The sequence below is a fragment of the Centroberyx gerrardi genome, chromosome 1 (assembly GCF_048128805.1).
Source record: "Centroberyx gerrardi isolate f3 chromosome 1, fCenGer3.hap1.cur.20231027, whole genome shotgun sequence".
Lineage (NCBI taxonomy): Eukaryota > Metazoa > Chordata > Actinopteri > Beryciformes > Berycidae > Centroberyx > Centroberyx gerrardi.
The window spans coordinates 4,212,330-4,236,877 of NC_135997.1; the positions used below are offsets into that span (position 1 = coordinate 4,212,330).

Sequence of the window (24,548 nt, forward strand, 5' to 3'; positions counted from 1 at the left end):
GGCTGTAAGACATTGAGCTTTCTATGCTGCTGCAGGATGAACATCCTCTGTTGGGCCTTCTTGATTAGGCAGAAGATGTGATGAAAGTCCTCAACAACTGACCCATTGATCTCCTGAGCCTTGTATGCAGCGGTGCACGACTCCCACATTTCTCAATCAGTCAATTCTGATTGTGGGAGTCGCTGAAATCGACTCTTGCTCCTTGAAGCCTTGCGGAAGTTGTGTGGATACAGCCGCCTCCATGGTACGTTATGTAGGGATTATAAAGACCAACAAATGATGATTGCTGCAGAAGACCAAATAAGTTATACCAGCATTGCATGCCAGCCATCTTTAAATACGCACCAAGCAAATAAAGAAAAACATCTTCCTCATCCTCTCTGTAGCCTACATGCTGCTGACCGGAATGAATTGGAACCATGAAAAGCCAGTCAGTGTACAGAGTGTCCGGAAACTATTGAGTCTCCGTACATAAATCATAAATCATAAGCCGAAATCAGCCTTAACATGTGGTAAATCTTTTGCGAGAGAATAGCCTCAATTCACACAAATACGAAATGTGAATAATGTTGCAAGACCAATAATACTTTTACACCAGTTTACCCTAAATCTCCTCTATATACCATTCTACTCCATGCTCAGCTCAGTACCGCTGGCTGCATGTATGCTTTCCCTCTGCTGTATGGAAGTGCTATGGAAACAGAAAATCATGAGATATGAAGAAATCAATCAGGAAAACTCTCAGCTGTGACCAATCAGCTTTTTTATGATACCAAGACTCTGTTCTGATCAGTTTTGACTCCCAGTCAAAACTCCCAGTCGTAGGCTGAGAGTTGACGCCGGACTCTAGATCTTGTCGCAGTCGAGGAATCGACTCTCTTGGGGTCGACCCTCCACCTCTAGCAACTGCTTTATATGACCAGTTTGCCTCCCTAAAGGCACTTTTGCTTTGCATCCATAAAGTCAGTAGAGGAGAAAATAAATACCAGAAATACCATAACCTACCCACCTCTTGACATTCTGGCCAAAGTCATGGCAGTGACCTATGAACTATATGTAGAGTTGATTTTCTCTTTAAGGCCTTATAAGTAGGATATAACCTGAGTATGACACTCCAAAGCAGTTGTGTCTGGGAGTTTATGGAAAACAAAGGCCATAATGTGACTCCCCAAATTTAAAACTTCCTATTTTCAGTCATCTCTGCTTCTGTTGCCATGCCGTCTCTTCTGATAATAGCAGTAACAAACAGTATGTTTACTTCCTCCTTCACATCATTTGTTGTCATTGTTGAAAATTACCTGTTAAATGGTTGAATGGTTTCTTATTTTTACAAAGCATATCAGAAATTCTTATGGTCCAGCCCTGATCTGGTTATTCCAGTTGAGTGAACTCCAATGGGACCGCCTCACACTGACATGGAAACTGACTGAACAAGCTTTTGCACGAACAGATGCTGCGAGACGCCATGGAGGCAAGTGCAATAATCCTGCTGTTGTCTGCAGTACTAAGTATTGCTTCAACTCAGGTCGAGTTTTATGGAGAAAGCGTTAATTTTATGCCTTTTCAGAAGAATAGGGATGGGACATTTCAGGTAAGTTTTTCCATGAATTCAGAAACTGACATTTAATTTCTTTAATTTCTCAACAAATTACTTTCAATCAACAGAACAGCAAGATGGATCATAAAATTGGAGATATGACATAAAAGTAAAAAAAATCTAAAAACTTTATGTCTGCCAGAGCTTAACCTTTCAAATTGTTATTCGACAATTAAGCTATGCTGTTTGAAAACAATATGTCTACATGAGTAAATCGTGTTCATCCTATATTTTTAATTTTCCTTCTGTGTTGCCTGGCAGTTTGAGAAACTATTAATTTACCAGAGGTTCAGATTAGCTCCTTGTGATATCTATGTCCATCCACATCAAAATGCGTTTGGGCAAATCACTAAGCCTCCGCCTGCTTCACAGGCACTGCTACTATTGTAACTCTACTGTACTGTGACTAACCCTAACTCCTCTGCTGTAACACATACTGTATGTGTGAGAAATAATGTAAACTAATCAACGTAATTCACCACTGTATGCAATATGGTGTTCTAAAGTTGCTTAAAGAATCGTACAGCCATAAAGAAAGAGTCACAGAGATGCCAATAAATAATTAATAACTTTGTGATTCACTTCTACCTCATAATGTCCCATACACAGTATTTATTGACATGTTTTTACAAAACATTATGAATTTTTTTAAACCTTTATTTATCCAAGACCAAACGTCCCGCTTCACATCCACACAGTTAACACACCTTGTCTAGTATTGTTTTTTTTTTTTTTTTTTATCTTACTGAGGACGCATAGTGCTATTTCAAACAATTCCTTCATAATATCAATGCTGTATCTTCCCAAACCCTGTAGGTGAGCTTCTATTATCGAGAGAATGGCAAGGGCAGCTGCGAAAATCAGCTATCCTACAGCTGTGACAACGGCGTCTGCCCAAGCTTTGACAGAACCGCGGCCGTGGAAACAGACACGGACGACTCTGGTCAGGACAGGTGGTGCCAGTCTGAGGGACACGGCACCGCAACCGTCCCAGCTGACAAGTCCTCCTTTTCTCTGAGGTAAGGCCACATGAGAGAAAACATCATCAGGCATCTAGACATCAGGGGTATCGTGGGCGTTTCATCAGTTTCATGTGAAATGAAACAAACACCCTCCTACCGCTGTTGTGCAAGCTGCTGATTTGCTGCAGTTTCAGTTTCACTGAAGAAAGTAATTAAAGCTGTAATATGCGAAGTTCACCCTTGACGTATGCAGTGTATTTTTAGCCCTTCTCTCCTCCCTTTCACTTGGTTAAGTCCCCACCCTAACACTTGCCACCTGGATGAGCTGTCTACCTTGAAACAGCATGGCCTTGAACAGGCCTTGAAGAAGCAGATGACAACGCGGCCAATCGTCTTGACGTTTACGGTCACATTCCTTTCATTTCTTACTGCTTTCCTCCATTGTTGTTGCGGTTATGACGTCCCTACGCCGAGCCTTGCCCTGATAGTCACATCCGCAGCAAATGGCAAACGGCCAAAAACATCAAGAACATTAGTGAGAAGCCAATGTCAGGCAAACAGGAGGACTTAAATATGAACACACAGGGTCACAGACAGACACAGACCGATAATGTATTTACTGTTATTTTAAAGCTGGAATCCAGGACTTTTTTCCAGTAATAAATAATGGAATCACAGACAGAATTACTGACGGATAGATTTCTGTCTACTTCAATGGCAAGATTCTCTGGTGTGCTAGTAATTTTTTCATCGGGTGTTCCTGCAGCTGTGGGACGAGTGTTAGTAACAACTATCCAATTGTATTGGCTATTTTGATCATGTGAAATGGAATGATCAAAATAGGCAATACAATTGGATAGCCAATATCGAACGTTCCCTTTGATGTTCGAATATGGCAAGTATTGAATGTCAGTGTCACAGCACTTGTGGCTATTAGGGCTGCCCTTCTACCAATGTACCAAGATTGTGGGTTACAACTATCCCATGTTACAACTATCCCCGGTCTCCCCTACCCAGCTCCTCTCTCAGCTTGTTCCCTGGTTGTTCAGCTCATGAGGGGTGAACGCCATTTAAGATAAGCTGTTCCCTCTTGGGACTGGCCTCAGTTGTTGTAAAATCAACCCTTGGCCACTGTGGAGTGAATTACTAAATATTATTCGAAACTATGAAAGACAGCATACCTTATGTTCTGGTTGGACAACTAAAAGAGATCACAGAAAATGGGAGGGTCTTGAAAATGTGTGTGTGTGTGTGCAATGCAATGTGCTTCCCATAAAAAAAATTCTGTTGGCTAATCTCTTCCAAATAGATGTTTCAGAGATTAAGAGTTATAATGGAAAAGGAGCATTTGTGGGTGACAACATGTACTGTATATTGTGGGATTGTACAATGAACCAATTATTTTTGTCTATTATCATGTGAATTTCTGTAATATTCCAGTAGGTTTCTCATGATGCAAAACTTCTAACACATTCCACCTGCTTCGTTTTAGCTCTTCAGGCTGCTGCTGGGCGTCTAACATTGGTGGAGAAGCAAACTGGATTGCTTCTGCAGAGCTGGACCTGGGAACTCGATCTGACACACGCACCTTCAACAACTGTCCTGTCACAGCAACGGTGGCAACTTTACGGTACAAACCTTTCCTTTCAGTGTGGGAAATAAGAAATACACCATGGGGCACAGCAGGTAGAACAGAGCACCAACACAACCAGTCCATACAGATACAGATCTGTGTCTGCACATACACACACAAAAACATGCAAATACAATCACAGAAATAATGTAATTTGGACTTTGTTTGTTGAGTTGTTTTTGTAGTATACTTTAAATATATTTTTTTATAACTGTTTTTAATCATCCTTACTTTTTACATCAGCAGTGCTATAATTTAAAGATCTTTCTCAGCTAAAAATGATCAAATGCAACCAAATATCTCCTGTGACATCTGGAGCTATAGATGGAAAATATAATTCAACACTTACCACAACCTAAATATGAATTCTGAGACACTATACACAATATACTATAAGAAACTAAACAACGCTCTAAGAAATTTTGAACAAATATTTGCCAGAAACATATTTTAGCCGAAATTAAATTCAGTGAATTCTGTGTAGATCTAAATTAAAAAATTCCCAAATAATTTAATCTTTAAATGTACAAGTCAAGGGGTTTTTGCACAATTTTGCACAACTAATTTCATATGATATAACATTATATGAAGTAATGACATTCAAATTGAGGTGAATTTTTGTTCAGAGACTGTATGAAAACCTTGTGCTCATGCTCCATACATAGATATGAAATTATACCAGTTATTACATTTATGGTAGGCCTACATTTAATGCGCTCCAAATGGATTTTCATCTCACAACATGTAGTATTCTTTGAAAAACAGTCTGGATTTCAAAATGTGTACCAATGAGCTTTATCTATCTGTAAGCCATATTCCAAACCATATTGTGTGTTCATGCTGTGTAGGGCGCCTCAGAACTGTTTTTCAAGGCTTCGTCTTTTGGCTCACGATCCGGATGGAGATCATGTGAGATGCCGCTTTGCTGCAAATGCCAGTATAGACGCAAACGTTGAGCTCGATGAGGTAATACATTTCACGTAATAAATACATACAGTACATCATAACAGAGCAAAAATAGGCCTAATATGAAGACTTTTGACTTGGAAAAATCAGTGTAAAAAACAATTAATCAAATGTTTAACATTATCAATGCCAACTGCAGGACAGCTTAAATCAATGTTTCACTTTAGTAGAACATTTTTACGCAGATTTATTTTATTTAACCATTATTTAACCAAAGCCTCACTGAGATACAAGATCTCTTTTACAAGAGGGACCTGGCCAAGAAAAGCAGCATCAATGACAGACATAAAGGTTTCAGACACACAACATAAAACAATATAAAGCATAAAAACATCAAATAAATATAACACCAAATAGCTTATAACAAAAGAGATCAATTGAAGTCCATCAAGTCCATAAAGTCCATATAAACAATCTGTCCAAGCCGAGACAGCTTCTTATGGATCTGCCCTAAACTTGTCATCAGTTTTAAATTCTCCCAGAGAGATCAGATCCCGAAATATTTCAGATCAACCTGCAAAGACTTCCAGATAGTGGGAGCAGAGTATTTTAAGGCACATTTTGCCTTATTCAGTTCGCATGTTAGGGGCAGACAGCAAGAACAAGTCACTAGAACGATAATTTTGACCAATAACTGATTTGTATTGAATACTGCATAATGGATAATATTAACCCTGGTTTTATATCACTAGCATTCATTTTCAAAACAGTACAAAAAGTCATACTTCTAAACTTTTATATGAACTATGGTGATGTGACCTTTGATTTTTTTTTATATCCTCTGCTTATAATTTTCCAAGGAATAATTTAGCCTCTTTGCAATTATCAAATTTAAAAATGTTATTATCAATGATAAAAAAAAAGTTAGCTTTTTTATCAGAGAGAAACACTGCTTTAATTGTATATAGTAAAATTGATGAGTGATGTCATTAATTCCTCTCTGTAAAACAACAAGTGCTTCAGATGAATGCTAATGATCATCTTCATTTGATTTCTCTGTATCTGCCCAGAATGAGTGCACAGTGAAAACCAACGGCCGGTTAGGCGTGGGTGTCCATGTGTTTGATCTGGTGCTGGAGGACTTCTCCACCCAAAGCGTCACCTTGTCCTACGCAGACGGAACATCGGCGGTTAGAGAGGCCTTCAACGAGTCTTCCAGCAGCAACCCGCCCCCCTTCTGCCAAGTCGCCCTGCAGTTTACACTGGAGAGTAAGGGACTCAAACACACAGCACCTGCAGTGAATCCATCAGTCATATCACTTTTTTGTTCGAGCCAATAAACTTTAGATTTTATGGACTGAAACAATTCCCAGACAAGACGAAAGACAATGAAGATGGCCAAAAAATAGCAGTTAAAGGGGAAAACTGGTGTCATTTAGAGTTATAGCCCATTTAATACTGTCGACATCTACTTTACATTTCCCCCAATTAATTTGCAATACATGTCGTGTGTAATTCGAGTCTTTAACATTTACTTGTTTTTCATTGTTTTTAAAAGACAACCTTCACCGTGTCAAACCTACATAGTTTGACATTAACAGCTGTCCCGGCTAACAAAGACGCCCCAAATAAAAAGACATGGATGTGACAGTAAAGTTTTAGAGGCGACCTGTTTTTGAGGGATTATTTCCTGGAGGAGACTTCCATTTCTTCCTGTGGTGCCAGCTGACTGATGGGAAGCAGAGCGGAACGTAACGCAGCGCTGAGATGAAAACACTCGACTCAGCTCAATGAAAAAATGAGGAGAAAACAGAAAGTTTGACCAAACCAAATGAAGGCTTTGTGTTTACTGTGATGGATTCTCTCGCTCTGTGGAAGTTGTTTTTCATACTGAACAAGAATGAATGGCAGCAAATGTCTTCTTCTGAAGAGAGGAAAACGAACCTGACATCTCCAACTATGCTGACTGACTGTGTGCAGACACCAGTAATAATGTAAAGGGAGGGAACATCGACCATTGGCACAAACACAAACTTAAAAATATTGTTTTCTTTAAGCTCTCAGCTGACCAATAGTTCCCTCCTCACAGAACAATTTGAATCACTGTTTGTAGATACAGTATATGCCTATTTGTGATCTAATTAACTCCGAAATTGTCTTAATAACCTGTAGTGTCTGTGTTTCAGTCCTTCCTTCGGTGCCAAACTGTGTCGCCGGTCATGTGCAGCCCCAGTTCCTGTCCCTGACACCCTCGTATGGCGATGTTCGTCACGCCACTGTGGGCGCCAAATTCAACCTTTACGCCCAAGCACAGGCCCACCACGCTAAGTACATACCTCCTACTGCATCACAGAAAAAAGATCATCCTGCATTTCGGGAACCAGCATTATGCAGAATGTACAGTATGATCTTGCATTCCAAATAAGCTGGATGGATAATCATTTCATGTTTCTTCCTCTCCATTTTCTTGAAGGATCTATGACTTCCAGGTCAGCGGCCCCCAGAACATGACCAAAGAGTTCAGGGACGGTACTTTGGGGAAAGCTGAAGTCACTCTGAGCTGGACGCCACAGCTCAAGGACCTGCACCGAGTCGTCCCAGTCTGTTTCACTGCAGAGACAAACGAAAGGTGTGTGTGTGTGCATGCGTGTGTGTGTAGAAATATGATCAACTTCCTGGTTGTTGCACCATCGGCTTTGTGTCGTATTAGTAAGCTTCTTCCCTTGAATATCCTGAGGTGATCAACCAGCTCTAATAATTAAACAAAACATGCAATGGGACCTACTGACTGTTACTCTGGTTCCTTACAGCTTCTTTGTGCTATCAGGATATTCTAAAGAGCAAATGGTGGCTAACAAATAGTTCACAACAATACACAACAATAGTTCACCCTCTTGTTTTACATCAAAGTGAAATATCAGTATTTTAGTCAAAAATATTGATATTTCACTTTGGAGGGTTACAAAAAATTGGTTTGCAGAAGGGTTCTGCACTCTTTCACATTGTGACCCCAATTTGTGTCATGTCACGAGTCTCTTATAAAAAAAAAGTCCAAAAAAAGTGAAAATGTTTCAATATCCTGGGTCTGTTCTCTATAATATATTCACACACCTGGCTTTTTCTGTCACAACAACATAACAACAATAACAATAACGAAAATAATATCTTCTTGCATTGGCTGTCATGTAGCCTTTACGCCTTCTGTTTTGTTGTCATTCAGCCAATCAGAGATGAGGTGTGTCGTCGTCACGGTGACCAAATCATCTGACATTAAAGGTTTGCTGAATCATTTCTCATTTTTGGAACATTACAAAGATGTATGTGATGCCACCTTATGAGCGTTGCGACAAGTCATATTTCATCTACTGGTTTGGTTTAACGCTTGATCAAACTGAGAGCATATTCCATATTCATAAAGAACACAAGCACTCGTCAAATAATCATACTTCATATGTTTTAATACTTCCATTTCCATTTACTAATAACATCACAGACAGCTTAATTCTCAGTATTAATGAAAATGTTACAATTTTCCTTCAACTCTGACAAACCGGGTTCAATTCCCAACTCAGTTTTCTACTGAGAGTGAGGTTTTAATTTTTAGAAGAAGTTTTTATTTAACCATGACTAAAACCTTAACCCTAACCAAATAGTTTCAGCTGCCTAAACTTTTTAAACCCTAACCTTAACCAAAGTTGCTTTAACCATTAGCTAACATTTTCACATAACAAACAGGTGAAAATGGCGTGTCCAATTCCTGCTATTGTCACATAATCCAATTGTGGTGGAGGAACTTAATCCTCGTATAATTCGAGTTTGTGCTCATTTAATGAAATCTGATGAGACTGTGTTGTACTGATGGATATGCAGTTGATACGCAGTGTGATCTACAGGTAATGCCATAGTAACGTGCTCGGCCAACCGGATGACAGTGGCCCTTGAGAAAGCTTCCATGCCTGACATCGACAAGAACTGGCTCAAGCTGAGAGACCCGACCTGCTCTCTCACTTCCAACGACACTTACATCATGGGCACCATGTCGTTCAGCACCTGTGGCACCAAAATCGAGGTATGAGAAGACGATGAAGAGGAAAAACGATTCGATTTTTTCACCTATGTGATACAGATATTATTTATGGCAGTCTAAAAATTTACCCACTGAGCAATTTTACATTGATTAGCAGTTTAAAAGACATCTAAATGGCTATAGACATCTACACTACAGATGCAAAATTAGGCTACATAAGGTTTATAAGTGAAAGTTTAGTAGACTTCTACATCTTTTGGGGTAAATGACAAAAATGTGGCATTACCTTGTACATATGGACTTCACTGGTGCACATTTTTTATATTTACAGTTCTTTATGCATTGTTGAAACATGCAATAATGTATTTAGTGCTTAGTCTAAAACTTGGCTATACATAGTCCATGATACTGGGAATGAAACTGAAATGAGAAAGAAGAATTTAGGGATCTTATTTTTTTGATAGCAATGAAAGGATTAGATATATATAATTTTCATTGTATAGGTGAAAACAGTAAAGCTGTCAGGGTAAGCCCAAAATTCCTTTCCTTTTTCATTTCACTTATTGAAGGGTTTTCTCCCGCCTCTATTTGTCTTGTACAGGATAAAGGTGACTTTATTCTGTTCAAGAATGAGATCCAGTCCTTCGAGCTGCCCAACACAGTTATAACCCGGAGGAGGAGGGTTAATATCGACTTCTCTTGCCAGTTCCCCAAGACCATGAGCATCTCAAGTTACTACCAGCTCCACAAGTCTGACTATGTTTTCACTGAGTCCAGCTTCGGCAGCTTTGGCTACACTTTTGAGATCTTCTCCGATTCCAATTTTACCAGCAAGGTACCGGCCAGTGCATATCCAGTGGAAGTCAAGCTGCTGGATATGATTTATATGGGCATTGAGGCTGAATCTGAGCTACCGGATGTGACTCTGTTTGTGGAGTCATGCAAAGCCACTCCTGATGACAATCCTGAGGGCAGCCTCTTCTACAGCCTCATCGATAACGGGTGAGTGCTGAGCTGAACACGTAGAGAAATATGTGAAATATGTGAGCAAACATGTAAATCACAGCTTTCTAAAATGGTGACCAAAAAATGAAAAATGAAAGAACTTGGGTCTTTGATATACCTTGTGTGTAATGTATTGAAATTCATTTTTGTTAAAGGTGCAACACGGATGAGACTGTTAAAGTCCACTCATCTGATCCAAAGTCATTCAAGTTTGAGGTTCAATCCTTCAAATTTACTGGCAACTATGACCAGGTAACTTTTCTTTTTATTCATTATACTAAACTAATACCAGAATATTATTTACACAGCTGGGAAGATGTGAAGTATTGTCTTAACAATGGGGAAGAGCCAAAGAACCACAGTTTTTCTGACTAATGCCACGTTCACGTCAGATTTACTGTAATTATAACCTGCCGACTGGGAAAACCCTAATTGCAACTGGGTTACAGGGGAATTTTTTGATCTCCTGCTTGGTATCATAAATTGCGTAAGTTTGTCAACACAACATAGAGAAGCCACTGATATTGGCAGTCCAAGGTAATACAAATGAAAATTATCAGTTATATTCACAATATAATCGAACCTACTTATGAAAATAAATATCTGCTGCAGTTAATTTATGGTTGATTTTAAATTCATAAATAAAAATGTGGATGTTCCAACAAGTTAAACACTTGAACGCTTTCAAGTTGTAGCAACAAGATGATCATCCCATTCATCTGCTTCTTCCGATATGATGTGAACGCGACATAAACGTTAGACTGAAGCCCAGTGAAAAGGGCAAGGGGTAAGGAGCTATAATATTAAAGACTAGCACTCTTGCTACTAACTGAAAAAATTGAATCTAGCCATACTAGTATCTAGGTTAGCTAGTTAGCTTAGCTGCGAAGTCCAAACTAGCCATATGTAAGCTAACTAGCTAGCCTGCTGACCTTCCAACATCATGAACGCCATGGTCATGAGTGAAAAGAAGTCATTTCCATTTATATTTTTATTTATATTATATTTTGACCACAAGTTTCTTATTTGACATTCAAGTTTGCCAGTTAGCCAACTTGCGCTCGAAAACTGTGATTCTTTCGCTCCGCCCACTGAGGTTTAACTCAACCGATGAATTACCCAGAAGAAATGTTTGCAGACCTAAAACTCTGATCTGCCACCGCTTAACGCCTTCCCACGCCATCTGCAGGTGTACATCACCTGCTCCGTCATCCTGTGTGAGACCGGGAACCCCGTCTCCAGATGTGCCCAAGGCTGCCTGAGCAGTCCAGGACGCAGACGCAAGCGAGCGCTGTCCGTGGAGACGGCCAGCCACTACATCAGCCAGGGGCCCCTGCGGCTGGTCCGGCCGGCCGTGCCCAACGCAGCTGTGGATGAGCTGCCGATGCCGAGGCAGGCTGATCAGCCCATCGCAGGTTAATATGTGCATCTTCTGTCACTTCCTCTTGTTCTGTACGTTCACTTTTGTTGAACACTGATGAATAAGTGAGTCTTTCTATCTATCTATCTATCTATCTATCTATCTATCTATCTATCTATCTATCTATCTATCGATCTATCTCCAAACTAAACTATGCTTTCTGTCATTTGTCTTTCAGTGGAGTCTCCAGCATATCCTCCAGGCACCGAAGCACCCGAGAGACAGCAGGGAGGCTGGGCCATCCTCGGCACCAACATCAGCACCGCAGTCTTTGCCAGCTTGTTCACTGTAACCATAGTGGTGCTCGCTGTGGTTATTGGTTACTTTGCCAGGAAGACGAGAGCAGGTGACCGCAATCCCCTTCTGGTTACAGGCTGGGAGAACTGAGCAGTGGGATCGGAGATTTAGTGGAGGGGTGTACCCACCTTTTGAGGCTCATATACATCTTTAATAGCACACATCATATTAAATAGTATCAGACAGATGCTAGGGTCTTTTAAGGAAAAAAGCATCAACTTTTCTAAAAGTGTCACTGATTTTGGTTTCTATTTGTAGTTGTTTGCCATACGGCGATCACCAATAGAGCTCATAGTTCACCCTCCTTTTTTAATTTCCACTACATCACTGATGGGGATTTCACAGATGTCTAGACACATGCTACATAGAAATTCTTATAAGCCAGTTTCAAGTTATAGTAACATAAAAAAAACACACATTTATATTAATCATGAGGGAAATCTGACGAAATTATCTTCAGGTGTTGGAAGTCACTTTTCTGTTAAACGTTTTTGTATTTCACTACATTCATTATGGGAGAATAACATATCTATTTTAGAGTTTCGGTTAAGTAATATTTACAGTAAGACTTTTGTGATGCAAAGTCCTCTAATAGATTTAATTTGGGAGACTATGAAATATTTCGGGAGACTATGAAAAGTTTTAATTTGTAGTTAAAACACTTTCATACGTTCTCGTCACCTTACATGCTGCTTAGCATTCATTTTTGGTTAGTTGGAAATGTTATGTCTGACTACAAAATGTTCCATTGTGTAAACAGTTTGTTGCAGAGTTGAGTCGTTCCTACATTGAGAAATAGGGCAGAATCTTTGCTCCTTGCTTGCCTTTTTAGCATTCACTGCATGTTTTACTATCAAATGTCATACAGGACTGGTGGTGAAGATAATGAGTAGTGCAAGCAGTCCATGTAAAAGATGGGATAAACAAAAAAACCTCCTGGCTTCATAGTTCACTATCATAAAGATTTATTTCTGTCATTTGAATGGGAAGTGACTTTTTTTCACAATATAAAGGGAAATATGTATTTTATCGATATTTGAGTTAAATCTTGATCACATAATAAACATTAAGCTATAGTGTGTGTGTGTTGTTTGTGTGTTTTAGTTTGTGTGTCATGATTCATTCTTTATTGCAACCTCCATTGTCTTTTCCTTTCCAGTAAAAATCCTCATACAGCACAAATATACTCATTTTACTGCTATAATTTTTTTTTATAATACATGGTATGTTTAGAGGGAACGTGGTGTAAGGCTGGTGACACACTTTAAAATGTAAGTGTAAGAATGTAAGTTACAAGCCTATCTACTGTTACCTTTTTTCCGATGAAGTTGACTCACTTCCAGCTCTCACTGAAAAGTGTTCAGCACACATTAACCACTTCTCTCCAGCCAGTGTTTTTTTGTTTGTTTTATTCCACTGCACATTCATGCACGTTGCATTTATGTGCATATTAATACACACTGACTCGTTGGATCATGCGAGTTCCTGTGAGTTTAGAGGGCCTGATGTCAGTGACGTCTCAGGAGTCAGCAAGATCATCTTAGTTATATTGTTAAGTGTGATTCCCCTAATTGTCTAGTGTGAGCAGATTTACTATATATTATTATTATATTATTATATGACTATTTAACCGATAACCGTGTCGTAATGCTTCAGTGCATTGAATTGAATTGAACACACACTTGTTTATTCAGAACATAACATAGGAACCATTCCTACTTTTACAGAGGTTAAGATACAGAAAACTGATATTTTATAAAAAGCTATTTAAGTGAAGTTATGCCCTTTTTGCACCAAATGAATGTAAATTAAATGTGTTGTTTTGATCATCAGATAGAGCTCAACAGCTTTCCAATGATATATAATACTCATTTTTCGCCAAAATCTCACTGATGCCCCTTTAACACCAAACCCTTAATAATTCTATGAAGCACCAGGCTTATTTACAAGTTGTAGGTAAGATGAGACCGAACTTACAAGTAAAAAAGATTATATCTACTCTTTTGACCGACATAACACTTTCAACTCAGTCAACAAGATTAAATCAAAGCAATGGGAAACTAAACGAGCAGGAAACTACATAATTGGTGTAATCTTGATAGTCATGCACTGATGAACAGATTTACAGTGTGGGTGGAAGATTATGAAGAACTATTTGTCTGCTGAGATCAGAGGCAAAATTCCAGTCATTCAGTTCCCTGGAGGTCAAGTATCGTACTAATATCATACTCTTATAATGTTCTCATTTTCAGTTGGAAGGAGGGACATGTCATTCAACATTTCAAAAGGTAGAAACCCTTAAGGCCAAAAAAGAAACTAAGAAATTCTGAGCATTTATCTAATTTAACCAAAGGTCAAACTATTCAAAATCTTTTAGATTTCTTGTCCCCTGTGCAATGGAATAACAAATTACACTGATTGGCCTGATGAGGGTGCTAGAATTCAAATTCAAGGCCCTATCTCCTACACTGTAAGTCTGATTGAAATGAAACTTGCTTGTTTACTGATAACATAACCAAGAGGAAGCATGTACAGATTAAACAGAAGAGGCCCAAGGATTGACCCCTGTGTGACAATATATCAAATTTAATATCGCAAAGGAGACAATGAAATTCCAGTGGTTCAAACAATTTTAACAAGGACACACAGCGTAAGAGACGTGAAGCAGCCTACACAGTTCAGCAGTGTTGCAGAGAGCAGGCGAGTGATGATCCTGGATCAGTGTCTGGAGACATTGCCATGCCTCCTGACGGCCACTAGAGGGCAGATAGGCCAACCAATGGGATGTGAGTGAGTGAGTGAGTGAGTTACTTTGCAGGTCCATGAGTTGCTAAAACGATGTCATCTAAAAACAACAAAAAGCAAGTAAATGTTAAACAATGTAATTACACACAGCATGCGTTGTAAAATGATTGAGGGAAATGTAACTAGACGTAGACAGTAATACAGTATGGGCTATAACTCTAAATGACACCACTATTCTCCTTTAAGTTCTTGTGTGTACACCCACAAATTTTTATGTGTTTTACATTTTTATTCACCCAGACTGTCTTCTTCTGCAACATAAGCCTGAAACCTGTGACTTTCCACTCACTGAATGGTCTTCCTTAGCATGGTGTTAATGAACCAGACTTCTCGTTAAACACTGTTAGAAAAAAGGCTCTATTGAATGGATGAAGTGCACAAAACAGATAGGGCTAAAACAGCATGTTATTTTCAATCATTAAACACATTTTTATACAGTTTTATGGTAACTGCAACTACAATAATTCATCAAACTAGATACAATTAGTGCCTACTTAGACATTCATTCATGTATATTACTACTGTGTTACATCTATTCACTGAATAAATATTTTTAAGACTGAAATGCTGAAAAAAATAAATGCAAATAAAAAGCATAATTGTTGAGATGCTATTTTCACTGAATGCTTATTGACTTTTCCATTCAGATCTATGTAAGTACACCACTGAATTTGTCATTTTTTGAACGTTCCATGCAGGTTTGCTTATCAATGCTCTGCGAGCAACTTTCAACTTTACAGATAACTTACTAACAATGTGTCTTTCAGTCAGGAACACTTTAGTCACAAGATAAAACCATTAATCACAAGATAAAACCATTAATTGCAACTAATGGTAATACAGTTATGTTTGGCGGATATGGCCCTGCTCTATCAGCTCCCTGCTTACCCAGCAAGCATGCTGAAGGTACAGCAGGGGCGCCATGCAAATCCCCCCATGGGAGAATACAGAGCAGAGCCAGAGCAGCAACACTCAGCAGCGTTGACACTTAAGAGCCACCGTGGCTCGACTGCATATAGACTATAACAGGTGGAGGCTGGGGAGGTGGAGGTAAAGCTTTACCAACCATTTAAATAGACCGCCTTGTTATGAGAATGGATTATGATTGGTGTGCGTGGCGATCAGCTGGTAGATGACTAGCAACGCGTGACGTCTGTGCCCTGCCTGACAGTCATATGATCTTCTTGCTCTTCCACTTGTCTTCATTGTATGTGCCACAGTTTTCTCACAGGTATTTTTCCCAAAATTCCCATCAAGTTTTAAGGATTGCGGAAGAAGAAACCTTTGAAAATACAGTTGAAACTTTAGAGCGCAAACCTCCGCCAACGCTGAACAATTCGCCAACTTGCTGTTACACCTGAAAGCCATCATTCCTATCTCTTAACTATTTTTTTTTTAAAGGCATTTCTGCTTTATTAGACAGTCACAGTGGAGAGAGACAGGAAAGACAGGGCAGAGAGAGGGGATGACATGCAGCAAAGGGCACAGGCCGGATTCGAACCCATGCCACTGCGATTAGGACTTAGGACATTAATGGTTGATTTATTGACCGTGCAAACATGCCCTTAGGATTTGGAATCAAGTCTCTATCTCTGCTAGTTTCATAGTTATGGCTAAAAAACAATAATCCTTGATCCGGATCACCACGAATGTCTAATCAATTGTCCACCAAACTTTATGGAAATCCATTCATAAGTTTTTGAGAGAATAAACGGGGCTAAACTCCCTGCCACATAACCTCACAACTGGAATTTTGTCCGAGGATGAAAACAGAAAATTACTGCTACAGCTTCTAAAAAAAGTACTCACTCTTGGTGCTCTGATGAAGGCTTTATGCTGAAATGTATAAGCCCGATGAGGCCAAAATTAAAATAAAATGGTATACTGAGACCAGCTCTTGCTGTTTTATGGATTTTTAGAGTGCCGCTATCCCATGTTCCCCTTGGCTTTTTCTTGATGTTTTATCATCTGCAATTTTTGTCTGACCTTTGCAAAATTATAGTCTTTCAAATTAAAAAAAAAAAATAATCCAAAAATGTAAAATGAAGTAAGGTCTGAAACACAAAGGAATGTATACAAAAAAGATTTGGTTGATTCACCATTTATGCTGATGATGTCATCATTACACTGTACTAAGGTAACTGAAATCATTATTTTTTTAAATTCTTCTGCCTTTCTTGTTTTCTTCAGCCTTCCCAAGCTGATTTCACATCATGTAAATGCATTTTTAAGGGTGTATAGGTCGCCTCAGCTTCAGGATCCTCATTCAAGGTTTCCAGTGAAGTGTAACCCAGCACCCTGCCACTCTATATAAAAATACACATGGTGAATTTTCAGTGATTTCCTCCTATCTTATTTTGATCTTTATCGTACAATTAAGACAGGAATTGTTTACACTACCCTGAACTTGTGAAGTAAGTACACTGGCTTGAATATAATTACACAGTGTGGAGCCTCAGCAGCAGGCAGATAAGACACACAACTGACTCCAGAGGGGACCTTCAGCACCATGGACAGCACCCGCCAGAGAGGAGGCTCGTCCAGGTATGCGAGGGGCGGTACCTCCGTCTGCACTAACTGCAGACTTGGAGAGAACACAGCTGTTAACCACCAGTTAACAATCATCTCCTTGCAAGATAGAGGCGAGCCAGTCTGCTTCAGAGGGAGAGCAGTGGTGTGGGAGGGGAGACGCCGGAGCTAAGCGAACACGCCAAGAAAGACAGTAATTTATTATGCTGATACTGGCGACTGTGGACCTGTCTCTCTGTTTCTGCATTGCTGAAGACAGTGGGCGATCCTGACGCAGACAAAGATGCCCAGGTGCCGCCCTGCCAGTGACTGCCAGTCACTGCAGCCCCGGTCTGGGAAGAAGTTAGTTTCCTCCTCCATGTCCCCTCCCCTCACTTTTTACTAATAAAGAACCCTTTATGTCTTGGAAAAGACTGTCTCCGCCTGCTTCTACCAAACTTGCCAGAGTGCAATTGTCACAACAGGCATTGCATGAGCATCTTTTTCCTGCAACTTGATTGGTTGCAGAGAGCATAGAGTATAGATCTGATTTACAGCCAGTTGATGGTGGTGGAGCTGGCCCAGCAGTTAGTGGAAACTTCCACTACACAGCAGCCCTGTGTCCTGTTTATTCATTGATTTATTTATTAGTTTATTTGATAGAGACAATGCAAATTAACATTCCTGAACTAACATTCCTGCTGTTTCCTTGAACAAGACACTGAACCTGCTCACTCAGTGTATGTCTGTCTGGAAAGAGAAACAGCTAAACAATGAAAATGAAACAATGAAATATATCTGCAAGTTGATTGCATACAGCTAAAAAATAATATGTAATGCTTTGCAACTGCAGTAGTGACCTATATGCAACAGCCAAACATATTCTTTAAAACCTGTAATCTATATGAAGATCTACAGTATGTCATATTAATACATTTCCCCAGTGAACGTCTTTACACAAACACACTACTTTTGATTTCACAGAGACATGCATAAACAAATTGGAGTGTAAATTTATAATATTACAGTATTCATTAATAGTGACATACATTCACATTGTCAAGATCATGATCAAAAGTCAAAAACCTGATGACTGGAATTTGCATCAATCTAGCTGATATATCTGATCTCCACAAAGGCATCAGAGCAAAGTTACATTCATGCCTTTTACCAAACTAAATATGAGTTGCTTCCTGGAACGGAGACAGCGAGGAATGTCACCTAACAAGAAAGTGACAAGAAAGAATGTGACGAAGCGTATCGATAATCTCCCATTTACTGGAAGTTGAATCTGAAAGTGCAGCACAAGTTTACACGCCTGCATAGAATACACACGTTTTAAAAACTACGGTGACGATTACAGTTTTGTGTGATAACCTGCTTTTGCACGGTACTTTTCATCAGCAGCAGGTGTTTTCAGTAAATTGCTTGAAGAAAAAGTTTGTGGCTTCAGCGTCACATGGGGAGTGCCACCTGCATGGTTTAAGAGATACTGAAAAAAATAAGACCAGCAAAGGGTACAAATGGAGACATGCGAATGGAGCCTGCATACAATAGAGTAGTGTGGGAATAGTCTGTACAAGTCAGTAAAAGAATTTCATAATTTTATTGGTAGCCTGCGTAAGCATTAGAGTTATATGTTCATATCTTCAAGCATCTCTAAGCATCTTTACAATGAGCTCATGTGGCAGCACAAGCTTTGGTGTGTCATCGTTTACTGACACCAAATAGGTGGAAAGACACACTGTATATTCCTACAATAGGCTACATTCACATACTGTAGGACAATTGCACAAGAGGATTAGGGCCGCATGTGGAAAATTCATTTGAGTTAAAGTCAGAATGTTTAATCTCAGAATTCTGACTTTAATCTCAGAATTCTGACTTTAATCTCAGAACTCAAATACATTTTTCACACGTGGCCCCAATCCTCTTCCTGGGTAAAATAATTCAATGTTTAATACTTACCTGTGTCTAACTTGTTGCTCACCCGTTGAAGCTTTAAGGAGATTGTCTCTGGAATTGATGCCTGTATTTAAGCAGTTGAGGACTGTAAGGTTTGGCAGTGCAGATGTCAGTGCGCGTGCTGTTAATTTGATTTTGTGTTAATATGAGTTTCCATTGTTCCATTGTTTCCATTGTTCGGGTTACACTGTAAATAAATGTTCAGCTTGCCAACTGAGCCTGCCTCCTGCTCCACTATCGGCCCTCAGGCTACAGCTGTCTCATTCTCACTCTGAACTGCTCTATGCATCTGGATCCAAGCCAGACAGTCTTCAGTTGAATATGTTCTCTGAAAACATCTGAATGATGAAAATTCTGAAGGAACTACTAATTAAGCAAATAAATACTCATTTAAAATGCGTTATTTATGCTTTGCCCTAGTTTGTGGATGAGAGCAGATTCCTTGATTTTATTACAGTGGTTAATATTGGAAGTTAAGAAAGTTCAGCATGTGGCGATAGAGGAGCTGCACCCCAGTTGATTTTTGGGGTTTGTTGGCTAACTGCGGTCTCTCTGAGGGGCGTTTTGGACGAATAGGCTTCTGACACTTCCTGACTACCCGCCGAAATCAGACACAGTTGTCCACATGATAAGTCTCCTGATCTATGTAATCTCCTGTTCGGGATTGCGAAATTGACTTTCAAGCTGCAATGTGTAGAATATTTACCTCAGTATATCATCTCAAATTAATAATGGCTGTAGAAAAACAAGAAAATTGGTTTATTTTGTGTTTATTCTGTTTGTTCGATTTGCCGCTAATTATGCGGGATGTGCAGTATTAGTTAATACTTGCTAATAGTAGCTAATTGTGCAGGATGTAAGGTGGAGGGATTTTATGCAATTGATTTTAAACATCAGTGGCTAAATATTCAAATTATAACATTGCTTTACCAGGAAGACTCTTTGAGCTGTTGAAAAACAATAAATAATAAATAACAACATCTAATTATTAATTCACAATTACTGGATACACTTTTATATGTTTAAGAAATGCAACTGAGTTTACAGTGGACTGAGATTGTATTATAATAACAACACAATTAGACTATGTGAGTAAAGTTTGCGCAAGCTTTGTCAGGAGCAGAAACTTCCAACACACCTGTCAGCTGAGGTTATAACTCAGGGTAAAAGTTTCCACTCTTTATCACAAGAGACAACGTGAGAAAGCACCAAGACACATGAAATACTGCACCTTGGCATCAACCAAGTCACAGGATTACATTACTGCCGCAATAACGAAACTCTCCTCAGATTTCTGTTTTTTTGTTGTTGTTTTTTTCTGACTGCTTTGACCAGTTCACAAAAAGGTCAATATGCAAAACTTGATACAAAGAGCTAAAATGAGTTGCCAAAATCTTACCTTAAAGTCACACTGAAATAACAAATGACTTTTTAGCTCATACCATTTATCATACCATGCCTCCTAGACCAGGAGGCATCAATACAAATTCCAGGTAACCCTTTAAGTTACAGGCCATTAATTACACAGTAATGACAGCGGATTATGAAACAAAGGGCCCCTGGGCACAGATACCTACTAAGGTACTACTAACAACTGAATGCCCTCATTCGTATATAATATTGCTATGCCTTATGGGAGAGAAAACTAAATAAACAATTACAAAGGAATTACAAGGTGCAAACACATATTATTCTAGGCCTAAAAAACATATTTTAAAGTGCAAAATGCCTGATTGCCTGCATTGCCCCAAAATCTACTGTATGGCCACATAGTAGCTGCATGGTATATGAGTGGGCCCTATTATGACAGATCAGGAGTGGAAAACAACATTTCGTAAACCATGAGTTTATATTACGAGGCCTTTGGACAATAATACAGCGCTTTACTGCTAAAGCGCTATAAATAAACTGAGGGGAACACTTACTGTGACAGTGCCATGTTGACACCTTCAAAACAAATGTTTAGGTTATTATAGGGGGGATTTTGGGGCTTTGGTGTTGATATAAATGACTAAGCCCTTCGACTGCAGGGCAGTAAATGTAAAGTTAGTGACAGCATCATCATGTGTCAGGCTCTGGCTTAGGGGCCCCCCTGAGCTCTTGGGCCCCTGGGCCTTTGCCCGGTTGGCCCGTTCAGTAATCCATCCATGATGACTGGACATAAGTAATATTCAAGTAAAATAGATGTAGCATTACAATGACTGGTAGTTACTGCATAATATACAAGTAGGTAATAGGTGGTATACAACAAGATAATAAGTGTTATATAAAACTGAACCATCACCAATTTTTGAACAGTCCAGCCCCTCCGCCCCTCCGCCCCTCCCATCACATAACACTGCCTTTCTCTCCCTAACAGATATCACATTGGTTTACACTATTGGATAATCCTTCGCCCCTGCCCCAGTATCCCGTTTCAACAGGAAATACATCACATTAAGGAAGCATGATGCTCTTAAAATGCTGTTTCACTGTGACCTTAAGACTCAAAATGCTGCTCAGATACAAAGTGCACAACTCACTTCTCAGAATAAACCCACTGCATATAAGTACAGTGTTCCTGTGGTTATTACTACACATGCAGATCACAAAATCAGTTCACTCTCAGTCATGGCTCCAACATCACTGCCCAGGTTAGTCGTGCTGCAGCATAATGGCTAATTACTTCACCACTGCATTACAGGCTGATAGAAAGCCTGCATGGCTGTTTCTGACAACATGGAGCAGGTCAGTGCAGGTGGTATTGAAAGCCTTGGTTGTGGTCACAGTTACTATGAAATAGTAACAGTATTTTTGGTTTCACACCTGCGTTTCACACCTGAGAGTATTGTGTTGCTTGTGGAAAGACTGTACCACTGTATACTGTACTCTACAGTATTTGTATGCACATATTACTGTATTTGATCATCTTCAGTGATTACAGTAATAGTAAATAAATGAATTCCTGAATGACAAATAGAACGCTCACTGTACATAATTTCATTATTGGTGGCATAATTTAATAATGAACATTTTATTTAAAAATGCAGCAATGACTAAAATTCAGCAAGGGACAAATCCAATGTTCTGATGCCGGGATAAACGTTTTGCATAATGCAGCACCTCATTTAATACAGTTGTTCTTATTTTCTTTGCTACTTTATATGTCATATTGAGCCCAAAATGAGGACTATCACATTTTGCGTTGAGTTTTGCACTTTGAAAAAGTCAGTCATTAAAAATTGTAATAACTTCAGCGGTGCTCATGAATGTGATGATACTTCTATTACACATGATGACCTCTTCAACTGTAATAGCTATACTGTGATAGGCCCACACGGCTAAAAGGACTCTTTCACACATACTTTAGTTTTCCTGCTTTGGATAAATAACATGAATGATGTATTTCTAGTGACGTGTAAAAGAGGTCATGTTTCATGTCCTGTTGGCAGGAGATGTTGTTCAATAACTGGATGTTTTTCTTCCCCTTGTTACAGTAACGTATCTCTACAATACCATTTCCTTGTAGTAGGGTTTATAAGAGGCATTTCTATTAGGGGGACAGATAGAGGGGGGCAGCATTGAAAGGACCATGGCTTCTCTCACACTGCTGCTGCAGCTGCTGGTTCTGGTCTCCAGTGTGTCTGCATGGAGACGAACGCACAGTTATACGTACTATGGAGGATCAGTGACCTTCACCCCAAGAGGCCTGAATTCAGATGGGCTATATGAGGTAGGTTCAAGTTAAACTTTAAGCAATGGCAGGTAATGTTGTTCTAATGAGAGAGGAGATGAAGTGTTTTGTGGATGTTGCATCATCCTCATGAATTTAAAAGAACAATACTCTTCTTTCTGTGGGTTCTACACCATCCCATGCTTGATGGGAAAATAATGATGTGATTTAGAGTTACAGCCCATTTACTTCTGTCTACGTCTAGCTTACATTTCTCACAATCGTTTTGCCATGCATGCAGGAGGAAAACGAGCGCTGATATCTCCAACTGTACTGACTGTGTGCAGACACCAGCAGAATGGACATGAACCTAGACCATTGACACTAATGTAAAAAAAACACCGGTATTATCCTTTAATATCTCAGACTGTTGGTACAGTCACTGGTGTCACATCCAGGGTATCTCCAATCCAACTGTATTTCATTGCATTACCTAAAAGAAAAGTATTCCAATTGCAGATACATGTTAAAAATTTGAGGATTACTTCTTTTAAAGTGAAAGCCAGAAACTGTGTGAGAAAGTGTCGCACAAAAGAAAATTTGTATGCAGACTTGAACTTTGTAATTTATCACGTTTTGTTATCTGTATACCTCAAATATGGCAATCTGAAAGTAATCAGAATGCATCAGTGAGTTTGGGATAATCTCTTACGTCACTGATTATTACAGTTTTGATGAGGTAACTAGTAACTGGAATGGAGTACATTTTTAAAGTAATCTGCCCCAAATCTCCTGACATTGAATTCAGTTTGTTTTTGTGTGGCTATATGAAATAAAGTTAAAGACAATTTAAATTGATTTACACCATGTCAAAAAATGTTTTTTGAGTTTAACATTTTCTTCAAATGTAGCTGTTCAGTAGTTACTTCAACAGCTGCTTCAGTAGCTGCTTCAAACCTATAGCAGTATTTAATCAGCACAAAATGGGTAGCAAATATGGCTACCAGTAACAATGCTGACCAATGGTTTGATGTATAAACTCCAAGAATGACATGGGAAACAACTGTAAATGGGGGTAAATATTTATTCTGTTTTCTTGTGTGTGTGTGTGTGTGTGTGTGTGTGTGCGTGTGCGTGTGTGCCTGACTTATTTGTAGGTGGAGCTTCGCAACAAGCAAACCCATAAGTACTGCTACCAGAATGGCTTCACTTGTTCCAGTGGTAACTGTGGGACTGAGACCAGTACTACAACTGCAACCATTGCCAGGAATTCCTATGGTCACTACTGGTGCCAGTATGAGATTGTTATGACAAGAAAGCTTCACAGCAACCGGCCCTTTGAGATCAGGTGAGAAATTATTGGTGAGATGAGAGAAGAAAGGGAAATGACCAATGTTTATTTTTTTATTTTTTTCATAAATCAACAACAATAATTTTGACGACAACAAATGTTTCATGCATAGCATTTCTAAAGAAATGGTTACAAACAGCTTTACAATAAACAAAATAATTTTCTGATGACACTGTGTGAGCAGTTGGGTTGCAACTATTAACCATGCGCCATGCTCAGAATGCTCAGGATCATCCGCATTCGGAGGGTTTCATTTCCCAACCTGACAGTACCATCAAACCTGCATCATGGCCTTCTTCATTGTGTGGCAACCATGTACCAATTTGTCTGCCCTTGTTTTACATGTGGATTTTTTTCTTTTTTTTTTTTCTTGAACGAATGAATGGATGAGTTTGTATTGTAATACATGGCCTCGGAAGC

General features: G+C 39.3%; 1 protein-coding gene across 1 annotated transcript; it reads left to right on the forward strand.

Annotated features, from left to right (window-relative positions):
* The first annotated feature begins 1,449 nt into the window (after positions 1–1,449).
* LOC139923259 (uncharacterized) lies at positions 1,450–12,923 on the forward strand. The gene is made up of 13 exons (XM_071913989.2): positions 1,450–1,591; positions 2,414–2,616; positions 4,052–4,189; positions 5,041–5,158; positions 6,169–6,367; positions 7,285–7,426; positions 7,572–7,727; positions 8,319–8,374; positions 8,992–9,167; positions 9,727–10,127; positions 10,286–10,382; positions 11,320–11,545; positions 11,729–12,923. Exons 1-13 carry the CDS (start codon positions 1,451–1,453, stop codon positions 11,935–11,937), a joined length of 2,262 nt encoding a protein of 753 aa, XP_071770090.1. The 5' UTR covers position 1,450; the 3' UTR covers positions 11,938–12,923.
* The last annotated feature ends 11,625 nt before the right edge of the window (positions 12,924–24,548 follow it).

Bases quoted from the DNA above. Each gene is read 5' to 3' on its own strand.
- LOC139923259 (XM_071913989.2), top strand. From the start codon at position 1,451: ATGCTGCGAGACGCCATGGAGGCAAGTGCAATAATCCTGCTGTTGTCT. The intron at 4,190-5,040 runs GTACAAACCTTT...CATGCTGTGTAG, and splicing joins GCAACGGTGGCAACTTTACG to GGCGCCTCAGAACTGTTTTT. The intron at 7,728-8,318 runs GTGTGTGTGTGT...GTTGTCATTCAG, and splicing joins ACTGCAGAGACAAACGAAAG to CCAATCAGAGATGAGGTGTG.